The sequence below is a fragment of the Oryzias latipes genome, chromosome 14, assembly GCF_002234675.1.
Source record: "Oryzias latipes chromosome 14, ASM223467v1".
Lineage (NCBI taxonomy): Eukaryota > Metazoa > Chordata > Actinopteri > Beloniformes > Adrianichthyidae > Oryzias > Oryzias latipes.
This window is the reverse complement of record NC_019872.2, coordinates 12,661,757-12,682,991: the sequence shown is the minus strand read 5'-3', so window position 1 is coordinate 12,682,991 and position 21,235 is coordinate 12,661,757. Positions and strand designations below refer to the sequence as shown.

Here is a 21,235-nt window from a genome sequence, read left to right as displayed (position 1 = left end):
CGGGCTTGGAGCCGTCGGGCCAGCAGTCAGGCTCTGGCGGGTCGGGCCAGCAGTCAGGCTCTGGCGGGTCGGGCCAGCAGTCAGGCTCTGGCGGGTCAGGCGTGAAGCCGAGCTCTGGCGGGTCAGGCGTGGAGCCGTTGGAAACGGGGACCTGTCGGAGTACAGGCGGCACCCCCCTGGCAGCCGGAACGGGTCGGGGTGCGTCCGGGACCACCACTGGGCGAGGCTGCGGTGCGTCCGGGACCACCACTGGGCGTGGCTGCGGTGCGTCCGGGACCACCACTGGGCGTGGCTGCGGTGCGTCCGGGACCACCACTGGGCGTGGCTGCGGAGCGTCCGGGACCACCACTGGGCGTGGCTGCGGAGCGTCCGGGACCACCACTGGGCGTGGCTGCGGAGCGTCCGGGACCACCACTGAACGTGGCTGCGGTGCGTCCGGGACCACCACTGAACGTGGCTGCGGTGCGTCCGGGACCACCACTGAACGTGGCTGCGGTGCGTCCGGGACCACCACTGAACGTGGCTGTGGTGCGTCCGGGACCACCACTGGGCGTGGCTGTAGGGGACGGCGGGGACGACGGCGACGATGACCCCCCCTCAGGGCAAGACGGCTCCCTGTGAAGTCCAGGTGGCTCCCACTCCAGGCATAGGAGGCAAACTGGGCCTGGTCAAAAACCCAGTAAGACCTCGTACGCTCGGCTTCCTGGCAGTTGGCCTCTAGGAGCATCATGTCCCACTCTGCTGGGTCCAGAAAAAAGGGCTGGTCCCTTCTGTCATGTGTGGGCGTGGCTCGAGAGCTGGTAGGACCCAGACGCAGAGGCGGGAGACAAACAGTTCCAATGCCAGGGGGTTTAATAAACAACAAACAAAAGGCGCTGCAGAGCAGGATGACAAAACAAAAACTCACTGTGGCGTGGCGTGGCGTGGCGTGGCGTGGCGTGGCGTGGCGTGGCGTGGCATGAAACATGGCATGAACGGACGAAGACACATGAAGACGTTAACCACACGACCAGAAGTTAATGGACCAGCCCAAGAGGAAGGCAGAGACAAGACTTATATACAGGCAGGGCAGACAAGACACAGGTGAACACGATCAGGGCAGATGGGAGCAAAGGAAGTAAAGCACAAGTAACAAGACAGGAAACCTTTCAAAATAAAACAGGAAACAGAACCAAAACTAAAATGAAAAAACACGACACAACAAACTCAAAACCATGACAAATAAAACCTATAAAAATGACTGGACTGCAACAAAAAGTATATGACATTAAATTGCAGAAGATTCAATTTAAATTCCACAGTACAAGCATGTATAGGCTTTGTGTCAGACATTTTTCAAAAATGTAAAAAGATTGTAATAAAAATTCAATAATTAGGTCACGCACTAAAATTATCACAATAAATTGGGTTACATGTAACTAACGTGTGGTATCAACCATCAGGTCTTAAATGAATGCAGATACCGATAGAAAAGGATAATTATGATATGAAACCTTTTTTGTACGTTAAATTTTAATGGATTTGGATTGTCACATAGTAATGACCCTGAGGAGACTGAAACCTTTGACACGTGACATTTAAACCTTTTCACGTAGATTTCTGAATTACCTTAATTTCCGGACTACAAGCCGCTACTTTTTTCCTGCTCTTACAGCCTTGCGGTTTATTCAGTGACGCGGCTAATTTATGGATTTAATTGGCGGCCGCCATATACATACTTTCGAACTCAGTGAATAGTTTGAATTCTCTATCTAACACCAAGCACGAGGCATTTATATTCAACACACCTCTTAGCAGCCAAACAGCATGGATTTGACTTCAGGTCTTAGACACTTCAGTCATGGTTCAACAAAATGAAACACGCATGCCCGGCCGCATCCCAGAATCCTTTGGGGCCATTAGACCCAACGTGCACGTGATCGCCGCTACATTATGATGAAGCTTTCAAGTTAAAAGCAATCGTTAAAAGCAGCGTAAAAAAGTCCACCGTCACCAACGGGTTTGGAAAAGCCGGTTTGCTGCGTGACGGAGAGAACAGCGCATGGAGTGAATTTACACTCCATTTACGGTTTCTAAGGAAACCGTAAAAGCGGAATTTTGCTTTGAAAAACTCACAGCCTCCGTGTGAGCTGGAGACATCTTCTCCTGCTGATTGAGCTGCGGGGCCGATGGCAGTCTGAAGGCTCCCACACGTAACAACGCATCCGCCCCTCATACACAAAACGTACAGTATTAAGTCCGATTGCTTTGCACAGAAACGATTTGCTCCATCCACCGGCGCAACGGGGACGAAGTGGTCCTCCTTGAAGCTGCCCTGGCCAGAGGTGTCGGAGTAGATAGGAAGGGGAAACAAGGAGCGCGCGGGGCGGGAGCGGAGCGCAGAGACGTCCGCGGAGTGCAGAGGCTTCTGAATTCTGACGCACGCGCCGCACTGAGGCGCGCGTATCGCGCTGAGGCGCGCGCTTTTCAGTCGCCGCTGCTTTATTTTACCGTTGTGTTTTCTAACCAGTCCTGTTACTCCCATAACGCTGCTGCGACACAAGCGGAAGGATAGCTTTTCCCGTTCACCCCTCCATGCACTGCTGATATTTGCTAATTCTTAAACACGTACAACAGAATGGCGAGCAGGGCGTTGGCCCCGCCTTTAGCCCCTAAGACTCATGGGAAATGTGGAATCGCGGATGTAAATTTCCTCATTATAACTGAGGGATGTAATGTTGATTATATGGTTACTGTTTGTAATTTTATGTTAGATACCTAGATTGTCAATAAGTAAAAAAAAAAATGAAATAAATACACCATAACTGAGGGACTTGTGAACAGAATATAGGTCCATGCTGTTTGACAGATGCCGATACACTCAAATACGTGACCTAGAGGCAAAACTGGCACCACCCATAATGTGCTAATAAATTGCACTCACTCTGGGATGCTGGGCGTGATCTGTCAGGATGACAATATCGGTGCGGCTTGTACTCTGACGCGGCTTGTGTATGTATAAAAGCAGTCAAACACGTGAATATGGGTGGGTGCGGCTTGTAATCGGGTGCGCTTTGTAGTCCGGAATTTACGGTAAGTTTAAAGTATTTAAAACTAATTTGTTATGCTCTCTGAAACACCACAGTGAAGGCAGTGGGAGTGATTCCAGCCCACAAAATATAAACCTTAATTCACAGAACTTCCCAGTATTTGTAAATTTAGAACATTTTTAACACAAATTTCAAAGAAAATGTTCTGTAGTGCTAAAAAGCCTTTTAATCTTTTTAAATAACAGTGTAATCACCTTCATAGTAATCCTATGGAATTTATAGGATATGCTGTATTTTTTACCATTTCAATCTGCCCTTAATGAGACCTGTTTGCTCACAGGCTGTAGCACTTTTTCACAAATTGATCTTTGCCACAATTGCATCAATAGGCTTGCATTTTAATTCAACATTACACAACATGTAAATCAGGTTTGACTCATACATGGAAACATCTTGCTCATCAACAGACGTCGGCTCCTCACAGAGACCGCAATCTCAGCTGCCTTGCTTCCAGGGACTGCAATCAGTAACATGCTGTGACATCACTAACAAGTGACAAGTGGCTTTGTAAAGATTTTTCTTTCTATATTGTATGATAAAGAGCTCTGCGGTTCTGTAGTAACTAAAAGGGGCTCATGTTCACCCCTTGATTGTGTCTCTATGCAGTATGATAAAAGTCCCCTATGTCTCCCTGCTTTCTCTGACAGCTGTGGGACTGAAATCCATTGATTTCTTCATGGGCAGTCTGTTTTCCTGCTCTCTGTGTATTTCAGTACATGTGGTTGTGAATTCACAACAATTATTCTTGTTAAACATCGCATTCAAGATAATTTTAATTTTTTTGTTTTTAGACATCTCAAACATCATTTGACTGCATAATTATACATAAAAAATCAATGTTCCAGGTAGATGATTCAATACTGGTGTACATGTGAATTGTTACATTTGGTTAAAATACTGCTTATCAGAAAATTGCATGTTGGAATACAGCTGCTTAAAGATCTACACCAGGAGTCTGCAAGCTTCAACACTTAAAGAGCCATTCTGGTCGATTTCTCGTCACAACCCAATGGAAGCCACAAAGTCTCACTTCACCCTTTTGAAAAATTAGACACTGATTTGCATGCATGTTACTGTTACTTTTATGATCATTATAAAAGAATTGCTCTTTTTTGCATAAATAAAAAATAAAGAGAATTTTCTTTCTAAATGTGAAATATAATAACTTTTGACACAGGACTTCCTTTTAAAATAAAAGACACCCTGTACCACATGGAGTCATCATAATGCAGCAGATATAGTCATGTGGTGTAATGTCAATGATGATAAATACAAAATAAAAAAACGACAGCTTATTTTATCATTGTTGGTGCATCACTGCCAGAGACTTTTAAATCCAACAAACTCTAATAAACTCAGATCTTCTTAATTGACCCTTACCACATTTTTAGGACCACGAGGCACACTTAAAGTCCTTGACTTTTGTGCAATAATAGACAGTGCACCTAATAATCCGGTGGTACATTGCACCCTTAAAATGTGTTAAAATGTTCCACTTTGGTAAATTACCAAGCCGCACCGCTTCATGGATTGTTGGAGCATTATGGGTACTGTAGTCAGGTACCTTGGAGAGTGATATGTACTGTGCTGCAACAGTTTGCTAAATGAGTTGAATTAAGTCGGACTTTTAGTTGAATAAAGTTTAGTTTTGCTTGATGTTCCACATAGTCCGAAGAATTCAGTTACTTTTTAAAAATTAAAAAAAATATATTTTTTAGACTCGTGATCTATAAAAAACACTAAAACAGATTAAATGCAAAGCATTAAAAAATGCTGTTTCAAATGGAAACCACTGAAATACATTAGGACATCTAACAATTCAATTTTGGTCTAAAAAAAGATTATACCAACAGTTTTAAACTGTAGATGATGCCCCAAAGAATTTATACAATTGTATATATAAACATATTTCAAAATTCAATTTATACAGACACTATTGAGTATAAATAAGCATCATTAACTATAGTAATAAAAAGATCAAGATACTCAATTCATACATTTTGCTTTGGTCCAGTTTCTTGTTTTTTATATTGATATTGTTGAGCTTGAAAAATAGGTCAAGCTGTGCTGAACAGCTTCTTGCTCCAGAAAAGCTTTTGGTAGGACACAAAAGGCTCATTCTGTTCTGTATTTTGTTTTTTTGAAAACATCAGGAAACGTCTTTCTTCACTGTATGCTGGAAGGTGCAGAAGATGTCACAATCCAATGCACAAATGAAATCCAGAGCAGTATTGGTTATAAAAAGCTGGAAAAACGGTTGGTTCCATAATGTCCTCGGAGAAGGATTTGCAAGTTGTAGGCTCTAATATGTATCTCACATTGAACCACACAGTTTCTGTAAGACCTTTGTTCTTTATGGCAGAGTCAGTGCCAGACGACTTTGCTTAGAGTGTTTCATGCATTCACTCAGCAGCTCAACAACAAGGTATCTTCCTTTCCACAACAGAACCGCCGGTGAGGCTGCTTACGAAGAGTTCAACACTTGAATTCAGTGTTTGTGAGAACATTGTGGCTCCACTAGCTCAGAGGGATGAGGTTAGGTTTAATGAAGTCCGAGGGGTAGGAGTGGAGCCGTTGCCCCAGTTTAGGGTAAAATTGCTTCTGACACTTGGCTCAGGTGCAGGAACGGCAATATGGACGGCAACCCCTATGGCCAAAATAAGAGCTAAAATCAATAATGTAAATCCTCTGCGCTTGATCAGCTCTGAGACAGGGAGCTGCTTCTCCGATTTTGTGCTTGACGTGTGTTTGTTCTGCTCAGGATCCTTCTCAGTCCCTCCAGCATGGATGTTGTTTTCTTCAGTTTCAGGACCCACTGTCACGCCCTGATCCTGAGTGCTGACAGGTCCGTAGCCATCTGTTTTAAGAGCTGCTTCACTGTTCAACTGGGCCTTCAGGGTGCAGAGATGAAGACATTAGTAAATGTGTGAATGGCCCAACTGTCATCCAGCTTACTTAATAAGTCATCAAGAAAAAGCCCTAAAGCTAAATGCCGCGCAGTTACCATGTCTGGGATGTCACCAACGTCTTGCAGCATCACTTCAGTCACTGTACTGGCAGGACACATTGTTGTCAAAACGACAGTTTTTCCAGCTCGCAGCTGTGCCTAAAAAAACATTACAAATGAGCTCAAGAACTGAAACAAAGAACACAATTACTCTTTTGCTTAACTTTCACTTAACTTTAAACAAATTAATTTTTTGAAAAAACTAGGGCTTAAAGACCTGCTCAGAGGAAAACTGTGTTTTTGGTGTTTTTAACAGATTTTTTGTGATGAAGAAAATAAAATAGATGGGCCAAAAAATCCCTGCTCTGTTCAATTCTGATTTATCCACTTGCAGAAAACTAGATTCACTAGGTTTTTGTTTTACTTGTCTGAGCTGACATCCGGCTCACAACTGTACGGCTGCATAGCTCCAATATTGCTTGCCATTGTCACCAGTGATGTTAGGTTGGGCTGTAAATTAGCGGTAAAGTGTATAAACAGATGGGTGACAGGAAGTGGGGTTGCTCCACACCAACAGTCCTGCCCACAGCTCAAAGGCTAATTTCAATGAACTAATGTCGCTCTACAGCAGGGGTGTCAAACTCATTTTAACCGAGGGCCACATCAGCATAGTGGCTGTCCTCAAAGGGCCAGATATAACTTATACATGTAACTAAATGTAATGAAAAATAAACGTAACTACTCCTTAATGTTAAATAACTCTTTATTTATTATTATAACTTTTTAAAGTGACAATTGCAGTTGCATAGAAAACATATGTTTGCTTGTTACTCTAGCATAAATACTCTTAAATTTGATTCTGTCAGGTTAGGTTATATGGACAGTGTTTAAGTCCTAATGTGTAGTTGCCCAATTTGATATTTCAAGTCCAATTCCTCCTAGATATGAATGAATACACACCAATTTTTTTATTTTTTATTTTAAGAATTTAAAAACTTTAATGTTCTGCAGGCCAATGTGGCCCGCCACGTCATTTTATGTGGCCCTTGAGTTGGACACATGTGCTCTACAGAAACCCATTCATTTTCTGTTTATTTCCTTTCGGGGTCACGGGGCTGCCGGAGTCTATCCCGGCCACTTGTGGGCAAAGGCAGGGGGCACCCTGGACAGGTCGTCAGTCTGTCGCAAGGTAGAGTGTCCACAATCACACACCCACGCACTCTCACACCTAGCGACAATTTAGATTAACCAATTGACCATGTTTTTAGACAGTGGGAGAAAGCCAGAGACCCCAGAGAAAACCCACGGGGTTCAGAGTCCCCCAGCCAGGACTTGAACCAGGGGCCTTTTTGCTGTGAGGCAAGAGCGTTAAACACTGCGCCACCATGCAGCCTCTACAGAAATTATTCTTTTAAAAACAACAGATTTTGCCTAAAAACAGCATAAATATAATTAAAGACCCCTGGGAATGCTTTTAAAATAGATCAAAATATGATCAGAGTAGGACTTCAAGAATTTATATTAGATTATTATGCAAGACGACTGAGAGGGCACAAGCTTACAACATCAAATCCTTGCAAAGTTAATACCACAGAACAGTAATTCCATAAAAAAGTGACATCAGATGAGAAAAATCCATTCATTTTCTTAACCTGCTGTATCCCTGTTGGGGTTGTAGGGCTGCTGGAGCCTAACTGTTGGGCAAAGGCGGGGTACACCCTGGACAGGTTGCCAGCCAACCAAGCACTCACAGCTAGGGACAATTTAGAGTAATCAATTAAACTATAAAGCATATTTTAGAACTGTGAGAGGAAGCCAGAGTCCCCAAAGAAAACCCACACATGCACTGGGACAACATGCAAACTATACAATAAGAGATTTGCACTGTGGCCTTCTTTCTGTGAGGTGAGTGATAACCACTGTTGCACCATGCAACCCAGAAAAGAAACAGCTAAGAAAGAAAAATTCTCTACATTATGACTTAGATTCCAGATAATTATTTTGTTCTTTTCTTGGATCTTTCATGGTGGCACCTTACCTTGAGTGTGATTTTATTCCAGTCAATTTTGAAGATCACAACCAAAAAGAAAGCTGCCTGAATACACGAACAGGTTAGAATACCCAGCCACAAGCCTGACGGAAACATACAAAAATGCAAGAAAACAATTACTATTGTGACTTTAATAGTGCTTTTGTTTTACGCACAGCATTGACACGATAAATGTATTACCTAATATCCTCAGGTGGGCACCAAACATTAGGGCAGCTCCAACAGGCAGCCCAATGCAGTAGTACGAAACCAAGTTGGTCAAGGCAGCAATTTTCTGCAAACCTGATCCTACGAGAATCCCTGAGGAGACACACTAAAAGGGCCCACAAATTATTTTAAAAAATACTTACTAAAAAAAACAAAAGTCAGCTTCCTAAGTAAATCCAGGGGCAGCATAATAATATTATTTCCTTCTGTCTGCCCTTTTCCGTTCATGCATAGTTTTAGAATTTGCGCAGCTTTTAAGATGTTTTAAATGCAAAAGATGTGGTTGTCTATGTGGCGCTTTCATTAAGGGAACAAGTAAATACATCATACATAGAGTCAAATCAGAGAGTCGTCTCTTATTTGAGATGACTCTCTGTTGCCTCAAAAGCAAATAACTACCAATAACCTACCAGGATAGAGTCAAAGAACTGAAGAAATATGTAGACTGTAAGATTATTTGACACAATCTCCAAAATGTCACTGTGGATAGGAAAAAAAAGTCAAAACCAGAGTTGCTTGTACAAGGGGCAGCTATAGAGGCATGCTAAAATCAAACTCACATATCAGAGGTAAATATGCTACCAGCAACAGGCTTACAGCATGCAATGACAACACCCTGGACCACAGAAAGCACTCCTGCAGTAAAGACATGAATCACCTGATGAGTTGGACAGCTTATTAACAATATTGCTTACATGGTTTTTAACAATCTTGCAGGTGTTTTAAAATATGTAACATTATTAGTTACAAAAACAAGTATTTTTATTTGTATGTATCCACATACCTGCCAAAACTAGGGCCAACTTGCAGGCAACAAAGGCTCTGGTGATGTTTCCAGCCCCTAAAGCATTTCCAACACGCACACACACTGCTGCACTGATACCTAAAGGAAACTACAAGAGTTCAAATGGTGTCAATTAATCTTTACAAGGATTATTAATAACTAGAGTATAAATGACTTTCTATTAAGTGTTGTTGAAAAATGATGGTGTCTCATACCATGTATGATAAACTTCCTATTTCCACCAACACATGCTGGGCAGCAAGATCCTTCTCCCCAAGTGCACCTGGATGAAAAAAATGTCTTTAGTATGACTTCTTAGCAGATCAAAATAAAGTTAAGACCCACTCTGAACACATTTTGGTCCATTTTAAATCATTCCCAGTGATCTTTTAATCATGATTGTGCAGTTTTTAGCCAAAATAGAAATACATGTTTTTTTCTAGGATATAGTTTCTGCAGAGCGGCAATAGTTCATTAGAAATCCACCTCTGAGAACCCCCCCCCCCCCCTCCCCTCCCCGTTGCCGAGAACTCGAAGCAGGAGGCTTGTGGTCCACCCAGCTTAACGAATAGCTCTTTTTCCAACTGCATTTTTTTCTGCTCCTAATTTACAATAATTTCAATAAATATTCAGAAATGCAATTTTTAAGCTTATTTTCTTTCATCTATATTGTATCCCACCATCATCAGAAAAAAGCCACAAAAACATGTTAAAAACACAAAAATCAAAGGGAATTTTTTAAAAGCACAATGTGGTTCTGGAGTCACAATTTAAGAGCAAGAAGCATAACAGTACTCATTTTATCTGTTGAAATGCCTCTGATATACATTAAATGTTCAACCTGTGGTGTTTGTTGTCGAATGAAAGGTAAAACAAAGACAAGTTGAAAAAAGGTATAAAATCAAAATAATGCAAATTCTTTGACAGTATCAACTGTAATGCTGTGCATGTAATGTTAGGCACACCTTTATATAATAAAACAACTACACAAATATGCAGCAACTGGAGTCCTGTTAAGGTAGTTACAAGGATTACACTCGAATGTTTTTTAGGTGTCTTTCTGCAAATACTTAAAATAAAAACCAATATTAGACTTTGGAAATGCCTTTAATTATGGAGAATAACACAAAGATAAAATGTTATAAATGTTGACATTTCTAATACATAAGACGGAACAAATGGAGGGAATTAAAATATGTCAAACCTGGTAAAGGACCTAATCTACAGCATATGAATAGACAATATCATTCATGTTGTTATTTTGCAGAACATAACATTGTTTACTACTCCTTTAAAGTATTATTTTTTTTCTTTTTTATTATTACTACCAACCCACTCCGCCGAGTCCATGCCAAAATTTGAAGAATGCTATTGTTTTTTGAGGCAGAAAATTACCACAGGTGACGTTTCATGGGAGAGGTTATGGGTATTTCCATCAGACTGACAAGTAAACAAACACACATGTGGAAAGAAAGTGTAATGCCCTCAGTCCGAAGTATTTTACATAACTTGACACACGCCACATCATCCTCTGATTGTGAAATGTCTTTCTAAACATTGAACACTAAAAAGCATAATCCTTAATGGAGTCAAAGTGGTAACAGTGAAGCCAAACTGCTATCTAAGCACAAAATTCAGCCGGACTGCAAATAACCACCATTTTGTTCAGGCATAATATAGTTTTGAAAATGGTTTGTTTTTAAATATTTGCTGTAATCTTTGATAGTGAGTTACCTTAAAATGTTGGAAAAACAAATGTGTGCATATTCAGTGAATGACTGACCTGCAAGAAACCCTCCGATCTCCCACACCCACCATTCAAGGCAGATCATCAGAGCACTAGGGGTTGCCAGCTTCATGTAGGAACCCCAGTCTTGCAGACAGTTGGTGGTCCAGCCTGAAGAGGAATCAAAATAGAAATTATTTTTAATGTCCCACAGCAGAGGACAGGATACTAATGAGGATCACCAGCTGATGCAGATTCATGTCTAAAATAGCTTGGTCTTTTAGTATTTAAAAACACGTGGAGCCGTCATCAGTTTGTGAATGTGTGTGCATGGGTGAATGGGGCTGTGACTGCAAAGCCCCCTTCAGGCCTTCTAAGAACACAGTAAAGAACTACATAAGTATAAGCCTACGTCAAGAATACATGTGTGATGGCCTCACCTCCCCATGTCTTCTCATGAAGCTTCCTCCATCTGATATAACCAAACAACAGCAGACAGATGACGATCTGAGAAAGGCTGTTAGCAATCGCTGATCCTCTGCAAACACAACAGAACGACATTATTTACTCATGTTTTTGTCGATGGACAGATGTGAGAAAAAAAGTTTAAAAGTGTTGACTGAGAAGAGCTTTCAAGACATAAAGAACCCTTTAGAGCCCTGTTGACAGTAGGCTTTTTATACAGGACAGAAGGGTGGGGGTGAGAGAGAGCACCCCGATTAGAGAGGCCTGACTTCTCAACACTCTGATGGATGAAATGTTTGTCCAGCTGGAGCAAGATCAGGCCTTGTCACAGTCCTTTCTCTGCCCCGTGCTGCCTCGGTTTCTAAATGCTTTTTAAAAACAACAAACCCCAGCGCAGCCTGTAGTCAGTTTGAAGAAAAACAAATCTCCCTTTTTGGATAGATGAACAGGCTAAATGTCTCTCCTTTATGGACAAGAATGTTTCTCAGCTTCTGATGTTAGGTGAGGGAAATTTTAAGCGCTATCAGCAATAAGCCTGATACACTGGAAAAAATGTTCATCCCAAAACAAGTTTAAAAAAAATTGTTTATTATGAGTTAAAAAAAAAACTGCTAGTACAACTAATATAATTGTTTTGGCAAGATTTCTCAATGTAAATTGTAGTGTTCTGCCTTTTTTAAGACCAAATTAAAATTAGCTATAAATGCTCATTTAGGAATATTACACAGGTAATTGGTGTTAAAATAAGTGTGTTTTACTCAAAATTTGTTGTGTATCTTCAAAGTGGATATATTAAACACTTTACTGCCAAATATATCCTATTTTTAGGGTCACAACAGTCCAACTATCCTTTTTTCTAGACCATAATCATACTAAAGTACGACTAAATGTTATCACACATTTAAAGTTAACTTTTTTGCTTTCAACTTACGGGTGGCCATGGTGCAGCGGTAGGGCGGTCAACCCATGATCGTGATATTGCAGGTTAGATTCCCGCCTTGCACACCCATGTGTCGAAGTGTCCTTGGGCAAGACACTGAACCCCCCCTTACCTCTGGTGGGAGGCTGGCGCTAGTGTTCGGCAGCGGAGCCGCCACCAGTGTGTGAATGTGTGTGTGGATGGATGAATGGGACTGTGACTGTAAAGCACTTTGGGCCATGAAGAAGATAGAATAGTGCTGTATAAGTATACGCCATTTACCATTTTCTTAAAAATAATATGTAAATGTACATTCACCGGCCACCTAATTAGATACACCTGCGCACCTGCTCCTTAATAAAAAAAATTTAACCAGCCAATCACATGGCAGCAACTTTAAGCATTAAGGCAAGTCGACATGGTCAAGACCATCTGCTGCACTTCAAAGTCAGCATCAGAAAGGAAAAGAAAGGAGATTTAAGTGACTTTAATTGTGACCTAGTTGTTGATGCCAGACGGGACGGTCTGAGTATGTGGGATTTTCTCGCACACAACCATCTCTAGGGTTTACAGAGAATGGTCTGAAAAAGAGAAAATATCCAGTGATCGGCAGTTCTGTGGACAGAAATGCCTTGTTGATTCTAGAGGTCAGAGGAGAATGGCCAGACGGGTTCAAGCTGATAGAAAGGCAACAGTAACTCAAATAACCACTCCTTACAATCGAGGTCTGCAGAAGAGCATCTCTGAACGCACAACATGTCCAACCTTGAGCCAGATGGGCTACAGCAGCAGAAGAACACATAGGGCGCCACTCCTGTCAGCTAAGAACAGGAAACTAAGGCTACAATTTGCACAGACTCACCAAAACTGGACAGTAGACGATTGGAAAAATGTTGCATGGTCTAACGAGTCTCGATTTCTGCTGCGGCATTCAGATGGTAAGTCAGAATTTGGCGTAAACAACACGAAATAAGGGATCCATCCTGCCTCGTATCAACGGTTCAGGCTGGAGACGGTGGTGGTGTAATGGTGTGGGGGATATTTTCTTGGCACAGTTTGGGCCCCTTAGTACCAACTGAGCAGTGTTACAACAGCACAGCCTACCTGAGTATTGCTGCTGACCATGTTCATCCCTTCATGACCACAGTCTACCCATCTTCTGATGGCTACTTCCAGCAGGATAACACGCCATGTCATAAAGGTGGAATCATCTCAGATTGGTTTCTTGAACATGACAATGAGTTCACTGTCCTCAAATGGCCTCCACAGTCACCAGATCACAACCCAATAGAGAACCTTTGGGATGTCCCCGGCTTTCCCTAAATCTCTCTGGCGACTCTGAGTCAGAGCGGAGCCGCAAATACAGAAGCAACAGCTCAGAATCCCTGGCTTACAAGGAAATGGGTTTGATAGAATACCGGGGGGGTTGTAGGCACAATTTTTCTTTTATCACTAACAGAAATGTATTAATGCTAATACAAAGAAAGAGGGCACTTTTTAATACAAGGCAAAATGGGCTGGTGGTGAAGCACCCTTGTGAGTCCACGTCCCTGTCAATATGGACCAAACTCTGTGAGGAATGTTTCCAGCACCTTGTTGAAAGGTTTAAGGCAGTTCTGAAGACAAAAAGGGAGTCCAACCCGGTAATAGCAAGGTTTTACCTGATAAAGTGGCCATTGGGTGTATGTTTACTTTTAAACTTTTGCCCTCCCTTTGTTAAATGTGTTTGCATTGTGTTATGAATCAAAAAAACTTTCCAGTTTCCCTAAGTTAAGCAAATTGGTTTCTTGAAACCGTTCACAAATAAAATTTCTATTTAAAAATATTGTGTAAAGAAAAATTAACTTTTCAAGATTCAATATTGTGACCATTACTCTACTTTTACGCTTTCTTTTATTACTTTTAATTACGTTTATTACAAGTGGGGCTACCATAGTGTGACATTATCCTCAGTCGAAAGGACCCCGAACGGTTATTGCAGGCCAAATGGTTACGGTACCTACACTGGTGAGCGGATTTAGTGGGTCAGCTTGTTAATTTTATGCATTTTATTCTTTTATTGTTTTTATTGTTTTATTGCTTTTATTGTTTTGTTGATTTTATTGTCTCTCTATTGTATCATTTTGTTTCTGATTTTATTCAATTTTATGTTAAGCACTTTGGTTGCCTCTGCTTTTCTAAGTGCTACACAAATAATAAATTGAATATTCAACACAAATGATTTAACAAGATATTGAATATCAATATCTCAAGCTAACCCCAACCCTAAAACAAGTCTTTACATCTTAATGAAAAGTACCTAGTAAGTTATTTTAGCCTTGAATCAAGTGTAATAAGATATTTAAGTTTGAAACTAGACAAAAATCCTCGGTGAGATTTTGTTTTTGCTGTGAATCATGTCAAGCAGTGGCAAGTCCATAATATATGTTAAAGTAGGAGAAGCAACTTTTAAACTTACACGACACCCAATTTAAGGACAGAGATTAAAAGGTAGTTGGCTCCCAAGTTGAAAACATTTGCGACTCCCGCTGTGTACATCTGAGGTAGAATAATTCCCTGAAAAAAAAACAAAAAAAAGATGATTACTCCTAAAGCAGTGTGTTGCAATCAAGGGGGGGGGATGACTTAGGCTTGCCAACATAAATTTACCTAAAAGTACAGAAAGAGATTGAATTAAAAAGTATTTGTGCTCACAGAATATTCCACCCAACTTCACTCATCATAATATAATTATTATCAGAGACACGCAAGACGATGAACTGCAGCACTTCCTCTTGGGAATTTATTTGAAAGCAAGTGTTTATGCAACATTTTTCTCTTAAAATGGTAGAACTGAACTAGAATGTTAACAAAATAAAGAAAATGGGATTACAGAGCATCTTAGTGGGATAAACGTTTTACGAAAGAATTTTTGGGGAATGTGTTTGGACCTTTTTCTGTAACACTTTATATTAAGATTCCTTAACAAGCTCTGTTAACACATTAACAAGCATTATAAATTAATTTATAGGGTGTTAGTAAGACATTTATTAGTACAATAAGTCTAATAAGGTTTATTAAATTACTTAGTTAACACAGTTACAAGCATTATTATTAGGATGTTTTCAAGATGCTAATGATGCATTTACTGATATTATAGGTGCCTAACAAATGTGTCAGTGTTAATAAGCTTAATAAGATTTATTAACAACCTTTGTTAACAAATTAAGAAGTATTATTATTGTTTGGGGTTCTAGTAAGATATTTATTAGCATTATAGATGCCTGACACAAGCCTAAGTGTTCATAAGCTTAATAAGTTTTTTTAACTAACGTAACAAATTAATAGGCTTTATTAATGTGTAAGATGCTAGTAAGATAATTATTAGCATTATAGATGTCTTGCAAATACCTGAAAGTGTTAATAAGATTTATTAACATCTAAAGTCAGACCATTGTCTTCTAAATCCATATTACTAAACTGCTTATAAGCTTTACAAATGTATTAATTAACTTTGTTAATAGTTTATTAATTGTTTTGCAGCACCCCATCTAAAGTGTGGACGTTTTTTACCACAAACAACCACAAAGCATAAAGATTGTAAAAAGAACTTTATGACATTAAAACAGACTAAACATACACAAATCGTTCTGTAAAAGATATATAAAAATTTAATTAAGACAAATATTTTTTTTTAAAACATATATACTGGTGTTGGATGACTAGCATCATAGCTAATAATAAGGATAAAGTATTAGCATCTATCCTGAGTGAAACATTCATTGCAAATCCCATCACCAGGAGACAATTCTCTGCATTCAATGCCAACAGCATTCAACCACTGTTGCCTTACTTGAAAGTCCACAAGAAAGTAAGTTGCACAAGCCAGTAATTTTTGAAGAACGAAGACAATAAACCTACAGGAGCCATGCTAAAGCTAACACGTCCTAAACCAACCATGAGGCTAAAAATGTTGGACAGTAACTCCTTCCACAACCACCAGGAGCGGCAGGTTGATGAACACATTTTTGGACAAGTGTCGCGAAACGTGTCCAATTCCAGGACTCAAGGGCCGGTCGGTGTCCTACATGTTTTCCAATCAACCTGCCTTTGAAGCTCCTAATTGGCTAAACACACCTGATCCAGGTAATCAACAGCAGATGAGGCAGGATTTCTGGAAAACCAGCAGGTTGCCAGCCCTTGAGGCCTGGATTTGGACACCCGTGGTCTAGAACAATAAAGATCCTGCCCATATATGTCCAAATTAACGACTTCCTGGAACAACATGACAGACGCCGCCAGCATAGGTTTAATTCTGCCCATTATTTTCCTATAACCATAAAAGTTATTAAGATGCATTATTTATTCATTTTTTGTTCCAGTGTGACCAGGGAGAGTTCAGCAAGTGACTTTGATATTTTTTTATAAACAGTATTTGTGGTTACAGAATGGCCCTTTCTCCCATCATAACTATGAGAACTGTACTTGCTGCCTCCAAACCTACCTGGTTTTGTAGATAAGAAACTTGGAGATGGTGCAAGAACATGGCCTGTAACAGATTTGAACAGATTGAATAGATTTGGTAGATTGCTGAGATGACACCAAGGATTTTTAAAACTTTTGTGTATAAAATGATTGGATCACTGAATGTGCACATCTAGTCTAATAGATGTCAATCTAAAGATATGCAACAAACGGGAATTCTGATTTTTTATTTAAATGATGAAACAAAATAATTTTTAACCTTTCCTTATTTGAACTTGACAGCAAAAAACAAATTCAGTTCAGTTGCACTTACTGGAACAGCTGGCAGAAACATCATCACATAGAGCTGTGCGATTCTGTAAGGCATGGATATTAAGAAATGTTAATAATTAACCACATAAGAGAGAAATAAAACGATTTATGCTTGAATGAAACACAGTCTGCCGAAGTGCTGAGATGTTGCATGTTCAGTTAATCACCACAGTAAATGTTCAATGTGAGCTGAACACTTTAAGATAATGCAAATCTTAGCTCCACTGATAACAACTGTGGTGATAAAGATAAAGAAAGAACATTTTTTTTACTTTTTTACAAGACTTTCTTGCCGTTTTAAAGTTTACCTGGCCACATCTGCATTTTGCTTCATGAGGAGCAGTAAGTTTTCAGCGTTAATCAGAAGAGCCCAACAGGGCAGACAAAAGAACAGCAGGATGAGGGAACTTCTTTGAAGTATTACTCCGACTCTCTTCAAATTCTTACCGCCAAAAGTCTACGAAACACAATTCAGACAGCGGGATTGCACTTTGTCAAATGTTGTTTATTTATTTATTTATTTATTCGTTTAGAGGCAATCATGGAATGTTCACCTGAGAAATGAGTGTATCACAAGCCACAGCCAGGCCATAGCCTGTTGCAGTTGTGGTCACGTTTATTGTCTGAAAAGTGAGGAACAAAAATAGAACATAGGTTATAAACTCAGTAACAAAAAGCTACAATTCCAACGCATTTTTTAAAATATATAGATATATTATGTGAGTACATAATACTGTGTTTTTTTTAAAGCATTGTTGTCAGCGTACAAGCTGTGGAGTGACTGCTTAAAATCAGTTTAAGTGATTGGACTTTTAATAAACCAAGATGTTTTTTAAGTGAATGTTGTGCTTCTTTTTACTTTTTTATTTATGTTTTCTTAAAATTATTTGTACAAAAAAATATCCTTTCAACTTTCTTAACTTTTGGTTTTAAAAAAAGTACTTTGCATCAAAAAATTCCAGAAATCCCTGAAATCCATCCATCTCCTGAGCTGCAGCCCACGTCCTGTTTTGGGTCTAAAAACACATAATTGTCCCCCAAAAGTTTTTCAGAAATTTTTTTGTATATTGCAACTAAAATATGTAATTGGCAGCTTACTAAATGGTAAATTGAAGCCTGTACAAATTGCGTTGCTACGTTTCTTTGCCTGCCATGCTGGCAAAAATTGTTGTTCAGCTTTTGGCATATCCTGTCAGGGGTTGCCACAGCGAATCAGCTTTCACCGATCTGCACAGCACTTGATTTGGCAGAGATTATTACACCGGCTGCCCTTTCCGACACAACCCTGTATTTCATCTGGGCTGGGGATCGGCACAGGGGGACCAAAACTTGGGCCCCCCTGTAGCTGCATAGTTAGGCAGTAGCGTGAAAGGTCTCGCCTGTAGGTAGGTACTCTGGGAAAAGTGGAAACCGGGGTTTCCCGTGCACCAGTCCTGCATGCATCGTGTTAGGAAAATTCCTTGTTATAAAACTATGAACTTTTTAGACATCATCAAATGTAAATATGTGCACAGCTGAGGACAGAGGAGCATTTCTCTGACAAAAACAGGGTTATGGAGCTACTAGCTTGAGAGAGCTTTCACTCAAAGGTCAAGTGGTCCATTGCAACCTTGATGTGTTTCTGTGGGTAGTTCATTTTTCTTGGATCACTACTACTATTTGGTCTGTTTAATAGTCTGTCTCAACTATAATAAACCTCACCAGGGTTCACTTGCAAAAGAACTGACACTTATTTTCCAACAGACTAGAATTTTCTTGTTTAACCATTACTTGTTTAACCATTTATATTTAATTTCTATAATATCAGGACATTCCCTTTGAGATCAAAGAGAATAGGCCCAAAATATGTAATAACATGAAACACAAATGTCATGATTGAACACATTCAGCATTGAATAAAGTAATGTATGGCAGTTGCATGGTTCTATTAGTTTATGTTTCAAAAAAGTTTTAAAATAAAATTAAAAGACAAAGATTTAAAAGGCTGCACAAAGTTTTGGAACACTTCAAACATCATCCATGTGGTAGAACGGAAGTGGCGCACTCTAAGAATTGGAGTCAAAAGGCTAAATACATGTGATGGAACTTTGCCCAACATGCCTTTCAAAATAAAATCCCGTGATTAGTGATCATGCATTACTTTGTAAATAATATGTGGGAATACATTAAAAATGTACTACCATCACACATATATGTATTTTTGTATAAACGCTAGAGTAGTTTAGATTATCCTACCACAGAAGCAAGTGCATATCCAGCCAGTTCTACATTACCCATGTGACCACAGTAAATGGTGACAACAAATGGGATGAAGAAATTCAGAATCCGAGACAGCAGCTGGAAAAACAGAGATTTGACAAGTTTAAACTTCACTAATAATTGTTGCTTTTTACAGTTAGAAAACAAAGCAAAACATGGCTACGTTTTTGGAAGACTAAGGCTGATGCTCTGATTTTTATTCCCTTGAACACATTTTACAAATAACTAGACCAACCTTGCACCTGTTATATTTTACCATGATGTAGTAGATTTCAGCACTCACCAGTGGGCCTGCAAGTCGTAAAATATGATAAAGTTCTTCCCTGTAGGCCGGCGGTAACCAACGTTTTACACATGCACACTGAAAGAGTTTTGAGCTGGCTGCTGTAACCACTTCATCCCCCAAAGCTCCTTCCATTTTGGCAACAGACACTCCCGCAACAGGCCCATCACCCTGCACAGGGTGTGCGGGTTCCGGAGAACCCAGCTTCTCCATTCAGTCAGAGGGAAAAGACAGGAGGGACAGAGGAGAAAAGAAAAGCTACAGAAAACCAGAAAGAGGGAGGGGGGTGAGGAGGGAGCGAGGGACGTAGTGCAAGGGTAAAAGGGGCAGTCAGGCCAGCCTGGATATAAAAACGCAACGCATGCACTTCTTTAAATATATTGATTGTGTGGTGTTTAGAAAATTCCCAATGCAAACAAAACAGAAAGGAATTGGGAAATAAGTCAATCAACCACCAGCAGCGGGCCCATTCCTTGCTCGTTAAAGATGAGTGAAACAGGAAACACCTTCCATTTGAGCTGGAAAAACAATGTGCAGAAGTGTTTGTGAGCCCATACTTTGATGCTGGCCTGCGACTTTCCAAGCTCAGGATTAATCTGATGAAGAATGCTTCTTTGCATCATGTGCACAAACTCTGCAAGCTTCAACTTACTGGGTCCATTGATGCTCTTGATCGTATGCTCACTCATGTATTAGCAGCAGATCTTATCTGGGACAGAGTGTACTTTGGCCATTGACTTTATCCCTGGGTTCCATGCGATTTCTACATAAACAAACATGGTCACATGAGCTCCAAATACAATCTTTTTTCCTTTTTTTCCCCTGGAAAGGCTTTAGGGCTTAAGCAGTTGGTCAGAAACTCTTACAGGTAACTTAATAATAACAAATCACCAGATGAATTTGATTTTTTGAATGCACACAGAGGGGAAGCTTCGCAAGAAGTCTGCATCCCTCTTTCAGTAATGATACTTGCGTGTGGAAGTGTACGCCTCAGAACAGATCTGCATGTGTGCAGATTATTTGAGACATGGTTGTGCAACCAAACCTAAAGGAGCCAGCCTTTGTTCAGCGCCACACGTGTTTTAAATGGAGTTAACCTTCGATCTTTGATGAATGTAGATATAATCATTTCTTGAACAGTAGGTGTGGCCACATGTCCTGCTCGTAATTCATTAAAGTCTTCAAAAGAAAAAAAAGAGCAGTTTACCCATAAAATCAGGACTGAAGTCTGTATGTAGTGCCTCCTGTTAGAAGGAACTCATCTGAAGGAGGTAGGGTTTATTGTCCCAACTACAGGGACTGTGTGTGAGAAAAAAATGAAAAATTACTAATAAATGCTTACAATAAAAACAACGGTTTCCCTACATTAACCTAAAATTAAGTTGTTTTTTTTAAAAAGAGGTTTAAAAAGTTGTATTGAAAGTGAATATAGGCTCTAATATCAATAAAGAATATCACCACAGTACATATGCTGTGCATGCTTCCAGCTGTTACATAAGTGCCTGGCAACACAGTAAGTCCCAGTGTATGATCTGTAATGTATCATTCTTCGCTCTGGTTAATTTCTAACTGTAGGAGAAACTATTTTCTTCAATGGTCAATGCTTCACCCTACTGGAGAAAAGAGGGAACACTTTTAGAAGTGCACAAATAAAATAATGTTTAAGCTGGATCAGAGCTGGAACAGATCAATGACTAAGCCTAACCCAAACAATTACGGATTAGCTGCAA

The 21,235-nt window shown here is 40.0% G+C and overlaps 1 protein-coding gene across 1 annotated transcript; it reads right to left on the bottom strand.

Moving 5' to 3' along the window:
• Positions 1-3,406: 3,406 nt before the first annotated feature.
• LOC101170536 (multidrug and toxin extrusion protein 1) lies at positions 3,407-19,793 on the bottom strand. The gene is made up of 17 exons (XM_004076457.4): positions 19,506-19,793; positions 19,199-19,300; positions 17,518-17,586; positions 17,272-17,420; positions 16,965-17,007; positions 16,671-16,715; positions 14,646-14,743; positions 11,244-11,341; positions 10,861-10,974; positions 9,293-9,360; positions 9,078-9,186; positions 8,854-8,929; positions 8,704-8,773; positions 8,267-8,399; positions 8,075-8,169; positions 6,094-6,195; positions 3,407-5,980 (listed from the first exon to the last, which is right to left on the bottom strand). The coding sequence occupies exons 1-17, from the start codon at positions 19,716-19,718 to the stop codon at positions 5,612-5,614; spliced, it is 1,953 nt and encodes a 650-aa protein (XP_004076505.1). The 5' UTR covers positions 19,719-19,793; the 3' UTR covers positions 3,407-5,611.
• Between the last annotated feature and the right edge of the window lie 1,442 nt (positions 19,794-21,235).